The 20,612-nt window shown below is 53.4% G+C and overlaps 2 protein-coding genes across 2 annotated transcripts; one reads left to right on the top strand and one right to left on the bottom strand.

The window, feature by feature from the left end:
• Positions 1–6,120: 6,120 nt before the first annotated feature.
• Positions 6,121–9,496, top strand: SLC7A4 (solute carrier family 7 member 4). The gene is made up of 4 exons (XM_023559386.2): positions 6,121–7,210; positions 7,591–8,231; positions 8,725–8,833; positions 8,938–9,496. Exons 1-4 carry the CDS (start codon positions 6,229–6,231, stop codon positions 9,111–9,113), a joined length of 1,908 nt encoding a protein of 635 aa, XP_023415154.2. The 5' UTR covers positions 6,121–6,228; the 3' UTR covers positions 9,114–9,496.
• Positions 9,497–11,463: 1,967 nt separating this feature from the next.
• Positions 11,464–20,430, bottom strand: P2RX6 (purinergic receptor P2X 6). Its single transcript, XM_023559387.1, has 12 exons — positions 20,297–20,430; positions 19,509–19,659; positions 18,139–18,210; positions 14,774–14,849; positions 14,520–14,613; positions 14,356–14,436; positions 14,129–14,270; positions 13,929–14,038; positions 12,094–12,187; positions 11,951–12,016; positions 11,716–11,793; positions 11,464–11,628 (listed from the first exon to the last, which is right to left on the bottom strand). The coding sequence occupies exons 1-12, from the start codon at positions 20,428–20,430 to the stop codon at positions 11,491–11,493; spliced, it is 1,236 nt and encodes a 411-aa protein (XP_023415155.1). The 3' UTR covers positions 11,464–11,490.
• Positions 20,431–20,612: the final 182 nt, after the last annotated feature.

Raw genomic sequence — 20,612 nt, 5'->3', positions numbered from 1 at the left:
ACTGACATCTTAGCCATATTAAGTCTCCCAACCCATGACCACGGAACATCTGTACTTATTTATTTATTGCTTTAGGTGAAAATTTACAGAGCAAACAGTCCCAAACTATCCCTTTATTTAATCTCTTTCAGCAGTATTTTATAATTCTCGTTGTATAAATCTTATATACTTTCTTCCTAGGTACTTTATTGTCTTAGGTGCTATTGTAAATGGAACCCTTTCCGTAATTTCCTTTTCAGGTTTCTCATTGCTGGTATTTAGAAACCCAACTACTATTTGTTTGTTTTCCTTGTACCCTGCAACTCTCCTAAATTCCTCTAGGAGCTTTCCTGCAGATTTTTGGGATTTTCTATATACAGGATCATATCATCCATGAAAAAGATAATTTTACTTCTTCTTTTCCATCTAGATACCTTTTATTTCTCTTTCTTATCTTATTGCTGTGGCTAGGACTTCTAATACAATAATGAATAGAAGTGACAAGAGTGGGCAGTCTCCAGACTTCTTACTCTGCTCCTTTAACAGGTACTCATCACACTACCTAATTTTAGAACATTTTCACCCATTAGCAGTCACTCTCCATTTCCTCCTCTTGCAGTCGCTGGTAACCACTAATCTGTCTGTCTCCATGGATTTGCCTATTCTGGACATTTCATATAAACAGAATCATACAATGTGTGGTCTTTTGTGTCTGGCTTCTGTCACTTAGCATAATACTTTCTAAGTTCATCCATACTGTAGCATGTATCAGTTTTATTTTTTTATTATTATCATTATTGTGGTAAAAATAAATATAACAAAACATTTACCGATTCAACAATTTTTTACACGTACAATTCAGCGACATTGATTACATTCATCAAATTGTGCGCCTCTTACCACTATCCTTTTCCAATTATTCCGACTCCCCGAACAGAAATTCAGGAAATATTTCATCCATTTTTATGGCCCAGTAATACCCCACCTCTCTTCCATGAACACGGGGTGTCTTTCCATTTATTTGGGTCTTCTTTAATTTCTTTCAATGAAGTTTTGGAATTTTGCAGGGTACAAATCTTGCACTTCTTCTGTAAAATTTATCCCTAAGTATTTTATTATTTGTGATGCTATTATAAATGGAATTGTTTTCTTAGTTTCATTTTTGGATATTTTTTTTATTTACTGTATAGAAATACATTTGATTTTAGCATATCTATCTTGCAGAGCTTGTTTATTATCTCTAATAGTTTTTGTGTATGTGTGTGTTGATTCCTTAGGATTTTCTACATGCAAGATTATGTCATCTGTGAAAAGATTGCTTTCACTTCTTCCTTTACAACCTGGATGCCTTTTATTGATTTTTCTTGCCTAATTGCCCTGGCTGGAATCTCTAGTACAGTATTGATTAGCAGCAGTAAGAACGGACATCCTTGTCCTGCTCCTGATCTTAAGAGGGAAAGCTTTCAGTCTGTCACCATTAAGTATGTTGTTAGCTGTGGATTTTTCTTAGATGGATTGTATCTGCTTGAGGAAGTTCCCTTCTATTTCTGGTTTGCTGAGTGCTTTTCATCGTGAAAAAGTGTTGGATTTTGTCAAATGCTTTTTGGTTGAGGATTTTTGTGTCTATATTCATAAGGGATATTGGTCTCTAGTGCTCTTTTCTTGTGATGCCTATCTGGTTTGGGTATCAGGGTAATACCAGCCTTGTAGAATGAGCTGGGATGTGTTCCTTCCTCTTCTATTTCCATACTTCATCTTCGCCACAGCTCCACAGAGTTGCTGCCTGTAACTTCCTTGCTCAGTGCAGTCCAAGCACTTCCCCCAGCCATATCCCTGGCATTTTAAAATTCATAGCTGTGGAAAAGTTTGGCAGTTCCTCCAAAAGTTAAACATAGAACTACCATATGACCCAGCAATCCCAATCCCAGATATATACCCAAAAGACTTGAAAGCAGGAACACAAACAGAAACCTGTACACAAATGTTCATTGTGGCACTATTCACAATAGCCAAAAGGTGGAAACAGCCTAAATGTCCAACAACAGATGAAGGGATAAACATGAAATACTGACAGATGCTACAGCATGGTTGAACATTGTATGGTATAGCCATAAAAAAATAATGGAGTATTACTCAGCCATAAAGAGAAATAAAGTCCTGATACATGCTATGACATGGATGAACCTTGAAAACATTCTGGTGAATGAAATAAATCAGATACAAAAGGACAAATATTATCTAATCTCGTTTATATGAAGTAGGCAAACATACAGAGACCAAAGTTTATTAGTGATTACCAGGGGTAGGGCATCCCTGGTGATGTTGTTGTTGTTGTTAGGTGCCGTCAAGTCGGTTCCGATTCATAGCGACCCTATACACAACAGAACGAAACACTGCCCGGTCCTGCGCCGTCCTTACAATCGTTGTTATGCTTGAGCTCATTGTTGCAGCCACTGTGTCAGTCCACCTTGTTGAGGGTCTTCCTCTTTTCCGCTGACCCTGTACTCTGCCAAGCATGATGTCCTTCTCCAGGGACTGATCCCTCCTGACAACTTGTCCAAAGTATGTAAGACACAGTTTCGCCATCCTTGCCTCTAAGGTGCATTCTGGCCGCTCTTCTTCCAAGACAGATTTGTTCGTTCTTTTGGCAGTCCATGGTATAGTCAATATTCTTCGCCAACACCACAATTCAAAGGTGTCAACTCTTCTTCAGTCTTCCTTATTCATTGTCCAGCTTTCACATGCATATGATGTGACTGAAAATACCATGGCTTGGGTCAGGTGCACCTTAGTCTTCAGGGTGACATCTTTGCTCTTCAACACTTTGAAGAGGTCCTTTGCAGCAGATTTGTCCAATGCAATGCGTCTTTTGATTTCTTGACTGCTGCTTCCGTGGCTGTTGATTGTGGATCCAGGTAAAATGAAATCCTGGTGATACGAATGGTTAATGTACTCAGCAGCTGACCAAAAAGTTGGAGGTTGATTTAGGAGATAATATTGGAGCCATTAATCCCTGTCCTAAAATGTGACCCACCTGGAGCTGGACTGACAAGGACATATCAACTGGTCCCTGAGGTATAAAGACATCAGCTAGGACAATCTTGGAAAACAACTTTTAGGGAAGCTTTCACATAAAGAAATCAGAAGACACAGCGTGAAAGACCCACAAACTTTCCACTCTTACCTTTTTCTGTTAGCATTTAATGAATAGTAAGATTTGTTGAGCCAATGAAGACCCTCCGAACTGTTGTTACTGAAACCTGTACCAACGATTGTTCAAAAAGACAATTCAAAATGTAGAATCACAGTTTCTAGCCAATCTGTGAAAACGTGAAGCTTTCAATGGTTTTGTCCATTTGTAATGTTAATATACACTGATGATTCTCGGACAGACACGGCTGTGGCAGCGTGCTTGTCCGTTTTCCCATTCTTGCCTATTCTGTAACCCTTGGACTCGGGCAGACATGGCTGTGGCAGCGTGCTTGTCAGTTTTCCCACTTTTGTCTGTTCTGTAATATTTCCTTGGATTCGGTTCAATATTTCCTTGGATTCGGTTAGACATCGGCTCTGGCAGCATGCTTGTCCACTTCCCACTTTTGCCCTTTTGAATATATGCCAAATAAATATTTTTTTTTTGCTTTACTAAACTTTGTGATGTTTTTACTCTAGAACAAGGTTCAAGTGCACTCAAGGGTGCCTCAGAAGAAAGCCCTGGCAATCTACTTCTGAAAAACCAGTCACTGACCACCCTGCGGAGCACACTTCTCCTCTGACGAACACGGGTTGCCGTGAGCTGGAATCAGCTCCATGGCAACTGGCTTGGCTTTTAGTTGCCAGGGCTGGAGGGAGTTATTGCTCAGGTGGCACTGAATTTCTGTTAAGCGTGATGAAATAATTTGGAAAAGGAGAGTGGCGATGATTGCACAACATGATGAACTTAATGTCACTGAATTGTAAACGTAAAAATTGTTGAATTGGCAAATGTTTTGTCATACATCTTTTTGTCCAGGAAAAAACAAAAAGTTTGTCCTCCATGTCCATTGTATGTTGGTGCCTACGAAAGGGCGTATGGTAGGAACCTTCTCTGGACAGACGAGAAGTCAGCACTCTGATCCACTGCACACCAACTCTTAAGTGGCCACCAGTAAGGCAAGGGGGAAGTTCCCGTTACAAAACTGCCCCAGCCTCTTGATCTGAATTGCATTTTTCTAAATTAACCTGATGTTTCAGGACAAAGGAAGTCTATTCAGTTATGTTTAGGCAACACTGGGGCAAGGTGGGAAAGATGTTATCTGTTCCTCAAGACAGTATCAACCAAATATTGAAAGGGCCCAAGGCTCCTATTCCTAAGGCACAGCGTTCCAAGTGGCATTATCTTGTCATAACATCCCGTCATTGGCCCATTGAGCCAGTAGGACTGTAGGTGCCACGAAGATCCAGTTCCACGAACCACATACAAAGTTGAAAACTCTTATAATGCTCTGGGGGAAAAGAAAGCCTCTTTGTTTTTGATTTTGCTTTGCTTTGCTTGGAGTCAGAATCGACAAGATGGCAATGAGTTTGGTTTGGTTTGGTTTGGTTTGCCTTGGTTTGGTTGCTGTCATTTTGCTATGAACAAGTTAACATCAGCTTTTTCACTTTCGGAGAAGAGGGAACAGCAGAAGGATGAAGACCCCTCAGCTCCAAGAATAATAAACCTGAGAGAGGCTTGAGACGGTTGTATGATGGGGGATCACGCTCGCAGTGTGGGGTCTTGCATGGAGTGGGTTCAGTAGTGGGGAGGCGAGCTCTCACTGATGTCCATTGATGCCCATGAGCCTGAGGGGGGCTCCATTACCTTGGGAGGGTCCTGGATGAGCCCATGCTGGAGACCCCCTGCAGGCTGTCCCAGGAGGTTTCTTGTGCTCCTTTCAGGGGCTTTGTCTGTAGCTGGTTTACAAAAACTGAGTGCCCTCTCTTCCCAAGGTGCGACTTGACTTACTGCCATCCCATTGTACCCACTGTACCACTGCCCCAGTCCCTAGCCACCCAGGATGGGGGGCCCTGGATAGTGCCCAGGTGGGTGGGGTATATGCCTTAGGGTAAGGGTTCAAGGCGGGAGTCTGCCACAATAGAAAGTGGATGGGCTCTGGAGTCCCAGATCTGCGCCTTAGCTCCGCCCCCAAGCCCATCCTGGTGACCTTAGCCAGGTCATTTATCCTATGGTCTGGACCTTCTCTTCCGTGAATCCGTCCAGCGATACAGCTTGCCCAGAACCGGGTGAGCTCTGGTCTTGTTTTTGTGAGGTAGGTGTAGGTGGGCTATCTGGGTCCGCGGCGGGTGTGTGTATGTGACCTCCAGGGCTGAGCGGTTTGTGGAATCCCGGCAAAGAGTTGGGGCCACAGTGCTGTGTTAGGAGTGCAAGTGGCGCGGCAGCGTGCGGGATCTGGGCCGCGGGGTGGGCGCGCGGGGCGGCACGAGGGATCCCGGCGCGGAGTGGGGGCGGGCCCTGCGCACCGTCGGCGCCGGAGGGCGGGAGGGAGGAGCGGGTGCAGCGCGCAGAGCGGCGGAGGCGGCGGCAGCGGCAGCAGGTGGGTTGCAGCGGGTGCTGAGGCCCTGGCCGAGGCGAAAACTCGGGTGCCTGGGCACACGGGCGCGCTGAAGCTGGCTCTGGAGGCGGTGACGTTTCCTGGCAAGGGGAGGTGCGTGGGGCTTCGGCTTCAGGGCGCAGGGCCCAAGCACCCCCAACTCCGACCGGTTCGCTGATCCGCCATCCCGCGGGTGGGGATTGGGGGGGCGATCACAGCTGTCTGAGGACCGGCGGCCGATTGGGCCACGCCCGGGCCGCAGAGCCGCTCCTGTTCCGGGTCCTAGCGATCTGGCCCAGGTCCCCGGAAGCCTTGCGTTTCCACCTTGCTCTGGATACCAGACCACGGAGTGGTTCCCAGGTAGTGCTCCCTGGAGCTGTCACCTCCCCACCCTCAGTGCCACCCTGCTCCCCTCCAGGTCCCCTACAACTGCCCAAAGGGGCAGATGGGACCTCTCATGCTTCCCTGTGACCCCCCTGCCTGCAAGCCTTGACCCCTGCTCTCCAACAGGCCCACATGTGGTGCCCAGTATCCAGGCGCTCAGAGCTGCGGACAGAAAGAGGCTGGGGGTGGGGTGTCCAGGAGGGACTGAAGGCTGGCCAGGACCTGGCTGGGCAACCTGTCGTTCCCCTTTGGCCCAGACAGGTGCCGTCTGGCTCTGTGCCCAGCTCTGCTGTCCACCATGGCCCGAGGACTGCCCAGTGCGGTCAGCCTGGTGCGCTTCTGCCGGAAGCTGAACCGACTGAAGCCACTGGAGGAGACCACCATGGACACGTCACTGCGGCGCTGCCTCTCCATGCTGGACCTGACCCTGCTGGGTGTGGGTGGCATGGTGGGGTCAGGGCTCTATGTACTCACAGGCACTGTGGCCAAGAAGATGGCTGGCCCCGCCGTGGTGGTGTCCTTTGCCGTGGCCGCTGCAGCCTCTCTGCTAGCCGCCCTGTGCTATGCTGAGTTCGGGGCACGTGTGCCCCGCACAGGCTCTGCCTACCTGTTCACCTACGTGTCCATGGGTGAGCTGTGGGCCTTCCTCATTGGTTGGAATGTGCTTCTCGAGTACCTCATAGGGGGCGCCGCCGTGGCCCGTGCCTGGAGCGGCTACCTGGACGCCATCTTCAGCCACCAAATCCGAAACTTCACTGAGACCCACCTGGGCATCTGGCAGGTACCCTTGCTGGCCCGCTACCCAGACTTCCTGGCTGCGGGCATCCTGCTCCTCGCCTCGGTTTTTGTCTCCTGTGGGGCCCGCGTCTCCTCCTGGCTCAATCACACCTTCTCGGCCATCAGCCTGGGCGTCATTCTCTTCATCATCACCCTGGGCTTCATCCTGGCCCGCCCGCACAACTGGAGTGCCGAGGAGGGCGGTTTTGCACCCTTCGGCTTTTCAGGCATCCTGGCCGGTACTGCCACCTGCTTCTATGCCTTTGTGGGCTTTGATGTCATTGCCACCTCCAGTGAGGAGGCCCAAAACCCGAAGCGGGCAGTGCCCATGGCCATCGCCATCTCACTCAGCCTGGTAGCTAGTGCCTACATCCTGGTCTCCTCCGTGCTCACCCTCATGGTGCCCTGGCACAGCCTCGACCCGGACTCAGCACTTGCCGATGCCTTCTATCGGCGTGGCTACAGCTGGGCTGGCTTCATCGTGGCAGTTGGCTCCATCTGTGGTGAGGGGCCCATCTGGGCAGGGTGGGAACAAGCAGGGAGGGCAGAGGAGCCTCCTGTGCTGAGTTTTCGCCATCTGGGCCTCAGTTTTACCAGCTGTATAATAGGCCCAGGGAGGCTGTATCTATTAGAGACTCCCCCCTCACACTCCCTCTTCCAGTTGTACTTAGAATGGCAGTTCCAGGCACATGCTTACAGGTCCTTTCCTGGGCAGAGGGACCTATTACCATGTCAGATCCCCCAATGAGACCTAAACTGGAGCGTCCCATTCCTGGGTGTGCTCATGTCCATGTTCCCAAAGGGGGTCTGCACCCTGGCCCCTGTCAGGGGCCCCTGGTAGGCCTGTTCACTGTGCTGACCAACTCCCCACTATCTGTTGCAGCCATGAACACCGTCCTGCTCAGCAACCTCTTCTCCCTGCCACGCATCGTCTATGCCATGGCCACCGATGGGCTCTTCTTCCAGGTGTTTGCCCGTGTGCACCCCCGGACACAGGTGCCTGTGGTGGGCATCATGGTGTTCGGGGTCCTCATGGCCCTCCTGGCACTGCTGCTGGACCTCGAGGCGCTGGTCCAGTTCTTGTCCATCGGCACGCTGCTGGCCTACACCTTCGTGGCCACCAGCATCATAGTGCTGCGCTTCCAGAAGGCTTCTCCACCCAGCTCCCCGGGCCCATCCAGCCCAGGCCCTCTGACCAAGGAGCACAGCTCCTTCTCAGACCGCCTACAGCTGGTGGACACTGGGCAGGCCTCAGCCCATGAGCCCGGGCAGCTGCGACCAGCCCTGAGACCCTACCTGGGTTTCCTGGATAGGTGCAGCCCCGGTGGTGCTGTGACGTGGGCCATCAGCATCCTGGTGGCCTCAGCCATCACCCTGGGCTGTGTGGTGGTCTTCGGTGGCTCGGCCCTTCACCTCCCTCGCTGGGCCTACTTCCTGTTGCTCCTGCTCAGCTTCAGCGTGTTTCTGCTCAGTCTCCTCATCCTGGGAGCCCACCAGCAACAGCGCCCACTGGATACCTTCCAGGTACCTCCTCCAGCCAGCAACCCCTGGCTTTCGGTCCAGTCGCTCCCTCAGCCCCAAGTCCAGGGGTGCCACAGAATGAACAAAGGCTTGGAGGGCTGGGAGGCCACCAAGTGCATCCCCCTGTCTTTCTGTATGGTGAGCTGGTGCTTGGCTCCAAAATCACCAAACCAAAAAAACCCAAACCAGTTGGAGTGGAGTTGATTCCGACTTACGGCAACCCTGTAAGTCCAGAGTAGAATTGTGCTTCATAGGGTTTCCAAGGTTGTGACCTTTTGGAAGCAGATCACCAGGCCTTTCTTCCTAGGCACCTTTGGGTGGGTTCGAACTACCAACCTTTTGGTTAGCAGCTGAGCTTGTTAACTGTTTGTACCACCCAGGGATGCCCTCAGATTCTCCAGAGGTACAGAAAGGCTCTGTGGTTTTCCATGCAGTCAGGCCCTGGGCTGGCAGATCTCTCCTGTAGCCCGGCCCAGCCCCACGCTTGTCCCCTCAGATCCCCCTGGTGCCCCTGACTCCAGCCCTGAGCATCCTCCTCAACATTTCCCTCATGCTGAAGCTGAGCTACCTGACCTGGCTGCGCTTCGGCATCTGGCTGCTGGTCGGTGAGTGGGGCCAGCATGACCCTAGGGTTCAGGACCCTGCGTGGTTACAGGAGGAGGGTGAGCGGGGTGGGGAGCTGCCCCTCAGCCTTGTTGCACCCCTGCAGGACTCGCTGTGTATTTCGGCTACGGCATCCGGCACAGCAAGGAGAACCTTCGGGAGCCGCTAGGGCTGACTGCCACACGCTACGTGGTGTTCCCCAGCGGCAGCCTGGAGGAGACAGTGCAGGCTGTGCAACCCTCCAGCCAGGTGCCTGCCCCAGAGGCCAGCTGCATGGAGTAGCCAACCAGCCCGTGAGGCCAGTTGTCCCCCACCTCCAAGGGAGGGGGTCCTCAGGACCTTAGGACCTTAGCCCTGTTGCTGAACTTTGGGTCTCCGGGAGTGGGGCTGTGGCCGGAGCTGTTGTGGACTCTTCACTCAGCACATTCCAGTTGTGACCAACTCCAGCTACCTGGGCAGATATGGCGGCAGGGTGGGAGGAAGAGGCCCGCAGTCCCAGGGCATCCACAATAATAACTGCTCGACCTTCCACATGGCCTACCACTGTGTCCACTGTGGTGTTCTTTGTGGCATCTGAGTCCTCACCAACACCCTGGGAACCAGAGGATTGTCCTCGGCCCACAATGATAACACTGAGGCTCCGCAAGGAGGAGGTGACAACTGGGTCAGGGATGGCCAGGCCTGGGTCCTGGGCTCCTCCTCTCAGGCCAGCGCCCTCTGCCTAGTTCAGTGGAGATCCACACACACCCCTACGTGCACCAGGAGCAGCCCACTTCCCCAGGGACCAGTGGCAGCGGGGCCCTTGACAAGATAGTGAGCTCCATCTCCAGTCTCCCCACATGTCCCCTGGGCCCCAGGGAGGCCCCCTGAAAAGCTACAGATTCCTATGGTCCTCCTGGTTCCCAGAGCTCCCAGAAAGCACAGCATGTACCCAAGGCCTCCTTGGGGACACAGAGGCATACACACGTGTGGTCACACGCCCCCGCAGGCACGTGCCCACATGGCTGCTTGGGCGTGCACACAGTGTTTCCAAGCTTGGATCCCTGTTTTGGTTTCTCCCTACACCACAGCCCTCAGCTACCAAGGCTCACTCGCTCCGCCTGGAGGTGAAGGTGCACACATGTGGGAGTGCACACATGGCAAGACTTGCCCCACGTACCTTCCAGCCCACCTGGTGGCTGTGGGGCCAGTCCGGGGTATCTCTGGGAAAGCCCAGGTCCCTCCTGTACCCTTCCCCCACTGGTCTCCCCGTGGTTGTGCTATGGCTGCTACAGACAACTCCTCCTTCCCGTTCCTGCTCTGCAGAGATGACGCAGGAAGCTGGTGGTTTGGCAGGCTTTACTCCTCTACTGTCTCCACGTCAGACAGAACCCAGCTTCATGGGCCACAATTTCCCAGCCCAGCCCTTCTGAGCCTGCCTCCCCAGGAATACCCTTCCGGGGACTGAGAGGCAGTAGGAATCCAAAGGCTTTGTTGAGGTGCCGGTGTTGGGTGCTAGCCTCCCCTGAGCCCCAGCCCTGGCCTCCCTGACCTGGTCCATGCTGCTCCATGGGCAAGCAGCCAGCACGCCTAAGGTCACCAGAGGCCCAGCAGAAAGTAGCTCCTCACCTCCCTGGGGTGGGCATGCTCCCATCCCTGCCCACCACCCTGGGACCAAGGTAGGGCTTGGCTCCTGCAGCTCTCCATCCAGCTCGTCCTGAACTTGGCCCTGGGGCCTGAGAAAATTCTCCAGACAGCTGGGCCAAGCCCCAGGGGAGGTTCCAGAGCCAGAACCTGCAGGCAGCTAGAGGCCAGATCTGCCTGGTGTCCTTGATTAGTAACAATGCTCCTAGCCACTCCTCTCTGCTAAAGGTCAAGGGCTCCAGTGGGGGTGGGTAGTTTCCTAGACATGGCTTGTATGGGAGTAAATTGCAGAGGTACCTGCTGTCCCCAGCAGGGAGCCTGGTGGGCAGGTTGGGGAGGGTATTGGGCTAGGGGGGTCCACCAAGGAGGCATATAGATGGTCCCAAAGGACGCATTGACTGTCACTTCAGCTCATGAGCCCTCTTCTCTCCATCCAGCCTCCCATAGCCTGAGGCTGTCATTGGGAAGTGGCTGGTGCTCAGAACTGAGCATGTGTGGCCAAGAGTTGTGCCCATGCCCTTTCTGGGGTTCTGGGGGGCAGACCACCTGCCCCCTCTTGCCATGGATGAGGCCCAAACTGGATGAGGACCAGCTGTAGGTGGCCCAGTCTCAGAGCAGTGAAGACCACACCGGCTCTAGTTGAGGCTGTACAGAACCCAGTGAAGGGCCGCTGAGCAGGGGTCTCCACATATGATGAGGTGCCAGCAGGGGGAAGAGGGGTGGGAGCCATACAGAGTAACAGCCAGTGGGAGGGCTATTGCTGGAGGAATCCTGAGACCCCAGCAGGCCAGCACCTGGTAGGCTGCAGGTCTCTGTACAAAGCGCCTCCCAGGGAGCTGCCTATCAAGGCCAGAGTTAGGGGCAGAGAGTCTGCCTGGGAGCACAAGGGTGGGTTTGCCCCTCTGCCTCCCACCCTGGTCCTGCTGGGGCTTCATCCATGAGGTCCCAAGGCAATACCCCAGCCTTCCCAAACCCCGACCCAGCAGGGAATAGCTGCAGGCCTCAGGAAGGAGCCAGCAGGTGGGACCCACTGGTGTCAGCATCCAGATGGGGCCGGCCTGGTGTCAGTGTTAGGGTTCCCGCAGCATCGGTGGGGGCTGGTGCTAGCCCAGCTAAGGGGGGCATGAAAGGCAGCTCGTTGCACAGAGTTGGCCGTCACCTTCGGAGCCTTGGCCTACAGAGGAGGACAGCAGGTCAGGGCCGGGGCCAATGTCCTCCCAAACTGCAGCAGAACTCGGCATCCAGGCCATCCACAGCTCACCTCCTCGTACTTGGTCCTCCAGTAGAAATGGGCTTCTCCGTCCACATACAACAGCAGCAGGTCACAGAGGAAGGTGACCTGGGAGAGGAGGGCAGACCCATGACCCAGCCCCCATCCTGCCCTCCAGCGCTCCCCAGCCCTCACTCTGAGACTCGACAGGCAGACACAGGGCGCTTGGGCATGCATGGGCACACAGTTGCTGCAGCCGGGGGGAGCCCGAGCTGGTCAGACTCACCACACCCAGCCACGCTGCTCCAGTGCCCAGGGTAATAGTTGTGGGGATGAGCCCGAACTTCCCTGCCTAAGAGAGCCTTGGCTGACCCTGTGTACCCCTCTAGCCCAGCCCATCTGCCCCTCATCCCCCTGGCCTGGCCCTACCTGCCCAGTGACAAGGATGTCAAAGCGAATCCCGTAGAGTTTGAGCAGGCTCCGGGCCTCCACACCAGAGGCCTCCCACCAGTGAGTGGCTGTCCTGGAACAGAAGAGAGCACTCAGAGGGCCAGCTCTGCCCACTCCCGAGCCAGCCAGCCCTCCCAGTTCATGTGCTTACTAAGCCACTGAGCCCTGAGTCTCAGCCCTGGGTAGCTGCTGAGGACACAGGAAAAAAGCAGGACCTGCCTTTCGGGAGCTCCCTGCCTGCAAAGGGGATGGGAGGGTGGGGACACAGAGGATCCCTAAATAGACACTGGCAATGGGGATTGAGGGCAGGTGGGAGGGCAAGGGAGACTTTCTGAAAGGGAAGCATTGAGGCTTGGCCTGGAAGAACGTGCCGGCTATTTTGCAGAGATCAGGAAGGTATCTAGGCAAGGGCAAGTAAGGCCATGGTGGGCACAGAGGAGAGGGAGCAGGGCCAGGCGAGGAGCCAACCAGACATGGTTGCAAAGCCAGACCAGGCAGTACCACGGAGGCCTTCATCCCTGGGCTCAGTGGCTGTGTATCAGAGCACCAGGGCATGCAAGGGCATGACGAAGTCACATGAGGTGGCAGGAGGACCTCAGGGGGACTGTTATAGATCAAACTGCATCCTTCCAAGGTATGGGTGAATTGGAAACCTAATCCCTATAGCCATGGATGTAATCCCATTTGGGAATAGGGGTTTCTTTGTTATGTTAATGAGCCCTATCAATGTAGGAAAACCAAAAAAACCAAACCCAGGGCCGTAGAGTCAATTCCAACTCATAGTGACCCTATAGGACAGAGTAGAACTGCCCTATAGAGTTTCCAAGGAGCGCCTGGAGGATTTGAACTGCTGACCCTTTGTTTAGCACCTGTGGCACTTAACCACTACGCCACCAGGGTTTCCAATCAATGTAGGATATGTCCTAAATCTAATCACTTCTGAGTTATAAGGAGCAGCAGAGATGCAGAGAGAATCAAGCACAAATGGGGACGTCAGGTGCCATTCGAGGATTGTCATGGACCCGAGGAACACCATGGCTGCAAAAGCTGAAAGAAACAAGGATCTTCCCCCAGAGCCAAGAGAGACAGAGAGCCTTCCCCTAGAGCCAGTGCTCCACATTTGGACTTCTAGCCTCCTGAGCTGTGAGAAAATAACTTTCTGTTCATTAAAGCCACCTACTGTGGTATTTCTGTTACAGCAGCCCTAGGAGTTTAAGACAGTGTGACAATAGTACAGTGGTCACATGGGGGAGCTCGTTCTGGGGATAGGGGATGGTGTCAAAAGGGGTACCTGTCTGGGTGTCTGCCACTTCCTTTCAAATGTTTCCCTTTGAAATCAACCTAAATAGACCCATCTTGCCCTTCAAAGGGAGGATGCAAATGTGGCAAACGGTGAGAAACTGGTAAATTCAGATGATGGCTGTTTGTGGCACTAATCTGTGAACTTTTCTAGAGTTTCCTTGAAATTTTTTAAGCAAAATTTATGAGGAAAGTCAAAAGGAAAGACCCCTGTGGAATGGAGGGGAGGAGCTGGAGGCAAGGTAGGGTGCAGGGGGTTGGTACAGGGGTCTGGGCATGAGTGTGTGGGAACGGGCAAGGGGGAGGACGAAGGACTCAGGAGGGAGCCCCAAAAAGTCTGCAAGAGGACATGGGGCTAAGAACAGCCCCTCCTGTCCCTCCAGCCACTTTCTGGGACCCTCAACCCCACCCGTACACGCAGCAGGAAGCATTCAGAAGTGGTCAAGGGGATGGGCATAGAGGGACACTGACCGAGGACCAGCAGGCCTGGCACTGGGGGAAATGCGGGGGCATACCTGAAGTTGTAGCTCCTCTCCTGCAGCTGGAAGGAGTAGTGGGGTTGGCAGTCGGAGCCCCCGGGGTCCAGGTCACAATGCCAGTGGACACGGATGCTCACAGCACCACCCTGCACAGATCATATCATATCATTGTCCCACTGGTGGCAAGTCCGGGACTTTCTGTCTGTGCCCTCTCAGACCCCTGCCTGCTGACCCACCAACAATGCCAGGTCCTCAAAGGCCCCGCCTGCCGCCTGCACAATGTCCCCGATGCGGAACACTGGACAGTAGGGGCTGCCATGTGGATCATAGTGGCAGCGCTTGAAATAGGTGGCATCCCAGGTCTTCAGTGCATTGGATCTGGAGGGGGTCGGAGGCGGGAGTCAGACTCAGTGGAGCACTGGACATGGAGGGTCTGGGGCCAGCCAAGATCACCCAGGCTTACTTGGAGAAGTTGAACTTGCTGAAGGTGACAGTGTTTTTGATGAAGAGCGTGAAGTTCTCAGCCTGGGCCAGCAGGGGCTTCCTGAGGGTGGAAGGGAGGGGATGAGGGCAGGCCTCTGCAGCTGTGGGGGCCCTGTACTGGTGGGGGTGGTGGGTGAGACTTACCCTTGCACAACGCCACTCTCCACAGGGCACCAGCCACGGACCTCGCAAGTGCTGTGGGTCCCGTTGAACACCACACACTGGCCTGTTTTTATGCCTTGAGAACACAAGATAAACTCGAGGCCCTCAAATTTCCACAGGGCCTGGGGAGGGGGGATAAAGGCTGGGTGGGGCCTGCCCCCAGGAGCCCTCCAACCCAGGGTCCCAGCTGGCCCGACCCCAGTCAGAAGGGAGCTGGAAGACTGAGCCCCCAATACCGTGGCTGTGTATTCCCGTCTCTCCTTCAGGGCAGTCCTCATCGGCCCAGCAGGCAGCGAGTGGAACAGAGGGATGCTAGGGTGGTCGAGAGAGCAGAGTCACCAGAAGCCCAGAAGGGTGGCCACGCCCCTTCCCAACCTAGCCCTGCAGGGTACCCTGAGTTAGGGGCACATGGGAAAGCTAGAGAGTGCCAAGAAAAGGAGGCAGCACGAGGGGTTGAGCCCCGCGCAGGTGCGCATTCTGCTTCACAAAGGCAGAGTGAGATCCCTTCCCCCCAAGAGCTCTGTCACCAGTGGGAGCCAAACCAAAATACCAAAGCATTCGCCGTCGAGTCAACTTTGACTAATGGCGACCCCATGTGTGTCAGAGTAGAACTGTGCTGCATGGGGTTTTCAATGGCTGTTTTTTTTTTGTCTGTGCAAGAGCTCCCAGGGTACAGAGCACCAGGCCTGGCCCAGGGCAAGGCTCAGGGGTGAAGGATGCAGAACATGTGGGCTGGGAGGGTGGGGCAGCCTCCTCCCCAACAGAACAGCCAGGAGCTCTGGTTATTTCCAGATAGCTGGGCTTCAGAGTTGATGAATTCTTGCCCAGCCCTGGCAGCTTCTTGGCCTCACAACTCTGGTGGGCTTGCTTGGGAACACATGGAGACATGCAAGTGGCTAGTGCCTAGACATCTGGGCAAAGAGGAATCACATGGATTCCAGGAAGCTCAGCCTCATGGCCCCCAGCAGAACTTCAGAACAGCCTACAAACTGAACATCAAACAGACACCTTCTGAGCATTTAGGAAGGAGCTCTAGGGTAGCTACAAGTTGGAATCAACTCCAGGGCAATGGGTTGGTTGGTTGGTTTGCTAGTGGCGCAGTAGTTAAGTGCTTGGCTGCTAACTGAAAGGTCAGCAGTTCAAACCCACCAGCCGCTTCTCAGGAGAAAGATGTGGCAGTCTACTTCTGTAAGGATGTATAGCCTTGGAAATCCTATGGTGCTGTTCTCTATGAGTCGGAATCGACTCAACAGCAGTGGGTTTGGTTTAGGTGTAGAGCATTTAGGAGTCCCGAGGTGGTGTAAACGGTTAACGTAGTTGGCTGCTACCCGAAAGGTTGGCAATTTGAGTCCACCCAGAGGTGCCTCAAAAGAAAGGCCTAGCAATCATCTACTTCCAAAATATCAGCTACTGAAAACCGTATGGATATGACCCAGCAATCCCATTCCCAGGTATACACCCAGAAGAAGTACATAGGCCTGCAAACAGAAACTTGTACACCATGCTCATTGCAGCACTTTTCACAATAGCCAAAAGGTGGAAACAAAGGAAACGTCCGTCAACAGAAGAATGAATAAACAAAACGTGGTATACACCCAAAACCCAAACCCAGTGCCGTCGAGTTGATTCCGACTCATAGTGACCCTATAGGACAGAGCAGAACTGCCCCATAGAGTTTCCAAGGAGCACCTGGTGGATTTAAACTGCCAACCCTTTGCTTAGCAGCCATAGCACTTAACCACTACGCCACCAGAGTTTCCGTGGTATATACACACAATGGAATATTACTCAGCCATGAAGAGAACTGAAATTCTGATACATATGAGCCTTGGAAATACCATGCTGAGCAAAGTAAGTCAGTCACACACGCAAAAAAAATGAATACTGTATGATCTCACTTATATGAAATAGGCAAATACATAGAAGCCAAAGACCATCAGTGGTTACCAAGGATGGAAGGGAGAGGGAAACTGGAAGTTTTGGTTTAGGGGCACTGAGTTGATGTTAATGGTGGTGGAATGATCTGGAAAAGGATAGTGAGAATGGTTGCACAACTTGAAAAACTAAATCAATGTTATTGAAATGTACATATAGAAATTGTTGAGACGACATATGCTTTGTTATGTATATTTTCACCAGGATTTAAAAAAAAAAAACCCTACGGAGCACAGTTCTACTCTGACACACATGGGGTCACTGTTAGTCAAGTCCACTCAACAGCAACTGTTTTTTTGTTGGTGTGTTTTTTTTTTTTTAGAGCGTTTAGGAAGGAAAGAATGTCATTTGGGATCATCAAGAGTAGCGCGTCCTTTGTGCGGACACCTCTGCTCTCTATGGACAGGGGCCAACCACAGGCACTGGGCATCCACAGTGACTTTGGTGGGAGCAACCATCACGGCTAGGGGACAAATGACTGCACAGTTACCCTCCAGCCCAGCAAGGGATTAAATGTCCACCCTCGATATCACCATGGAGGCAGATTCCCAGGGCTATGTCCTGGGTCCCAACTGTTCAAACCAAATTTACATCTGGGGACAAGAGTGTGTTCCATGATAGACACAGATCCCTAGGGACATCCCCAGGCAAGGGCACAAGGTGTTATTTCAGGGGGAAACCTGCATTTCCTGATGGGAAATGAACAAGAGGGCGGGGACACCTGGCTTGACCAGAGTTATGAAAAAATGTGAAGAGATGGTTGCACAACAAGGTGAACGTAACTAATGTCACTGAACTGTGCATGTAAAAAAGGTTAAGGTGGCAAATGTTTTGTTACATGTATTTCTTCTTCTATTTGTCATGGAATCCATTCCAACTCATGACAACCCTGTGTGTTGGAGTAGAAATGTTCCATAGGGTTTCCTTGGCTGTAATCTTTATGGAAGAAGGTTGTCAGGCCTTTCTTCCACAGTGCTGCAGGTTGGGTTTGAACTGCCAACCTTTAGATAGCAACCAAGAGCAAACTGTTCATGCCACCCAGGGACTTGTATATATTTTACACATTATATAAAAAATATTATATCTTTACCACACACACACACACACACACAAAATACCCAGAGATAATAAGTGGCTATGTGTGCTATGCTTTCCCACAAAAAAGGAAGCTACCTTGGGATGCATTAATAGAGGCTGGGCATAGAGAAGCTTTGTTTTTACTGTTAGAGCCCACCCATGCTTCGTGCCCTGGAGAGGTAGGAACAGAGTGGGGAGGGGCCAGGGCCCCTCACAGGGAACAACGGGGGACAGTGGAAGGCATAAGAGTTCAGTGCTCAGAGGTCCAGAGCTGGGGCACTAGGGTCAATGGAACTAAGCCTCCATCTCTGCTCTCTTGCCCTCAGGCTGTGAGGCCTTGGGCAAGCAACTCAGCCTCTCTGAGCCTCAGTCTGCTTATCTCAAATGGGAATAACAATCATTCCTACCATGCGTATTTGTGAAGATGAAGTGAAAGAATTCATGGAGAGGTTTTACCCCAGGGGTAAAATAAACACACAGTGAGCTCTTGGTTGTCTGAGAAGGAGAAGGAAGGAGAAAGGGGACTGACCGGTGAACTAGGGGTGGCAGGAGAGCCCAGGGACCCACGGGGAGGCTCCAGCAGCCTTACCTCTGGGCACCTGCCCTGCACTTGGGCCGGTGTCACAAGGAAATTGGTCACCAAGAAGAACACATTTTCTCCCTAGGAGACAAGTCCTGGTGTTGACCCTTGCTTGGCTGCCTCCACTGGAGAGGTCAGAGGCCAGCAGCCTGATGTCCAAGGGCAGAGGTCCCAGCCCCATCTAGTCGCCAATCCTGTCCCCCAGAAAAATGCCGCCAGAGAGGCAGGTTGAGGTGGGGATGGGAGGCTGGCTGGGTTTTGGGCCATTTCTGAGCCCACGGGGTCTCAACCCATGGTCACCCCTTTGGGACAAGGCTATTTCCCTCATTCACACTCATTTACTCAACTGGAATTTTCCAGGAGCCTCTTGCTTCTAAGCACTGAAAATTCAGAGCTGGGTTGGGCTGGGCCCCGTCTGGGGCTAGTTGGACAGGTGGGCTCCTTATCACACATCTGGCAGGTCAGAGGACGGCCAAGGACAGGGAGGTGACACCCAGGGCTCTGCATGTCTGGGGAGTTCATGCCCGGGGAGGGAGGTGAGGTCTGGAAAGGGCAGTCGGAGGTGTGGCAGCACTCAGCCTATAGAGGGGCTTGGCGGCCACCATCATGGAAGGGGACCTTCAAAGGGTGAAAGCAGGGCCTGGAAGGGTCCTGGCTTGCCTGCTGTGGAGAGTACACCTGGGCGGGGAGTGGGCAAGAGAAGAAGCCAAGGATCTATTGGGAGACCAAAGCCTCATCCAGGGCTGGCACAGGCAGTAGTAAAACGTGTTAGGAAATGGAATCAACTGAAGGGAGGGACAAGAAGGTGTGGAGGCTTTCACGCTGGTGGACATCACAAGTCTCGCTGTATGAAGAAAGGCCAGCATTGAAAAAGGGAGGTGACTCCTCTTTGGACGTGGTGGGTATGCATCTGGGACAGGCTTGGCAGCTCAGGGAGGGTAGTCACTGGGGCTACAATTTGGGCATTGGCAGTATGGATGGGGTCACTGTGTAGAGGGAGGAGGGGCTAGGCAACGGCCTAGAGAGGACAGAGGAGGGTGCCCGACTGCACTGGCCCAGGTCTGGAACAGGAGAATGGGAAGCTCTAGGGGCTCCCACGCCCTTCCCACCTGCCCTCAAGCTCAAGTCTCCAGTTGTTCCCAGATACCCTACTTCCTTCCAGATGCAGGCTTTGTCAATACAGTTCCTCTGACCTGGCTTCTCAGGGTTCCCTCGTTTGTCCCCTGCCCATCTGGAAACCTATACATGCCTGAAAGCCCTGACCAGGCGCCATGCCTCATGAGGCCCCTCTTCTGGCAGGCCTCTCTCTAATACATGACACAAGGGCATGGAGGGCAGTGTCAGAGGACTGGGGCTCGACAGCAGGGCCCAGCGCTAACCTGTGGCGGCTTCACAAAGTCAGCCACATCCCACAGCCGGTTCCCGAGCTCCTTGATCTGTGTCACAGAAACCCCTTTGAGTTTGGTGATGACAGAGACCTGGGGGTCCAGGTCTTGCTCCTGGTAGCCTTTTTTGGCGAGGAGAGCCCACCTGGGGAGGAGATGGGTGGTGTGGTGTGTGCAGGACACCATTCACCCCTCCCTGTAGTCACACACCTCCCCTTCCGTTCCCACATAACCTGTCCAGCGTCATTTCCTACCCCAGAGGCCTGGGCCAGACACACTGCCCATGTACCACAGCCAGTGCCGCAGATTGAGATGACCCCTACCACTGACACCCTACCTCTGCTAGACCCAGGTCCCTCCTAAAGACTCCCCTGGGCCCCAGCTAGAACTGGTCATCTCTCTCTCTCTCAGCGGGGGGGGGGGGGGGGGGCGGGGAGGGGCGGGGGAGAGGTTTGTTAGTGCTTCAGCCCACACAAATGTCCAAGACTGCCTCCTGGCTTGCTACCCTAGCTCCCAGCTTCCCGGGATTAGGGTTGGGGCTGCTCCTGCTTTGTGCCCAGAGCCTAACACGGGGCTGGGGCAAAGCCCTGAGGAGGCAGATAGGCACACAGGACCAAGCTCACGGTCTGCTCACGCTGGCCTCTGGACACAGGAAGACCTCTCCTCCTGCCTGCCCCCCCGCCCCGTCCCAGCCTACTCCCCTCAACCCAGCCCCTGAAGAACCCAACCCTCAACCCCCGGCCTAGCAGGCCTGACCACCTGGCAAGGAGCCCATCTCTTACCCCACCACATAGGCTGCGACCCCAAGCTGCAGCAGTCTCTGCAGGGCGCCCACCCTCCAGTTCTTGGTCATCACATACTTCTCCGTCTTGTAATCCAGAAGCCCCCAGTCAGCCACAGCCCCTGGGGCACCCATGCTCCCAGCTCCTGCTGCCAGCCAGGACACATGAGTCAGCACGACAGCTGTAGTCACAGCCGTGCAGGAGGCAAAGCAGGAGCCCAAGCTGGGCCAGGCCATCAGCTATTAAAGGGACACTTCCACACAGGCAGTCTTCAGCCTCTACCCTCAGCCCTGGGCTCAGACCTACCTCAGCCGCC

The sequence above is a fragment of the Loxodonta africana genome, chromosome 19 (genome assembly GCF_030014295.1).
Source record: "Loxodonta africana isolate mLoxAfr1 chromosome 19, mLoxAfr1.hap2, whole genome shotgun sequence".
Taxonomy (NCBI): Eukaryota; Metazoa; Chordata; class Mammalia; order Proboscidea; family Elephantidae; genus Loxodonta; species Loxodonta africana.
Note: the sequence above shows the minus strand (reverse complement) of the source record. Positions and strands in the feature narration are given on the sequence as shown.

What these genes read in the sequence shown, in the direction of transcription:
- SLC7A4 (XM_023559386.2), top strand. Translation starts at nt 6,229, where the DNA reads ATGGCCCGAGGACTGCCCAGTGCGGTCAGCCTGGTGCGCTTCTGCCGG. An exon ending in GCCCACTGGATACCTTCCAG is followed by an intron (nt 8,232 to 8,724) that starts GTACCTCCTCCA and finishes TTGTCCCCTCAG; the next exon opens with ATCCCCCTGGTGCCCCTGAC. An exon ending in CGGCATCTGGCTGCTGGTCG is followed by an intron (nt 8,834 to 8,937) that starts GTGAGTGGGGCC and finishes GCACCCCTGCAG; the next exon opens with GACTCGCTGTGTATTTCGGC.
- P2RX6 (XM_023559387.1), bottom strand. Translation starts at nt 20,430, where the DNA reads ATGGGTGCCCCAGGGGCTGTGGCTGACTGGGGGCTTCTGGATTACAAG. An exon ending in TTGAGGACCTGGCATTGTTG is followed by an intron (nt 14,039 to 14,128) that starts GTGGGTCAGCAG and finishes TGATCTGTGCAG; the next exon opens with GGTGGTGCTGTGAGCATCCG. An exon ending in GGAGGACCAAGTACGAGGAG is followed by an intron (nt 11,629 to 11,715) that starts GTGAGCTGTGGA and finishes CCTCCTCTGTAG; the next exon opens with GCCAAGGCTCCGAAGGTGAC.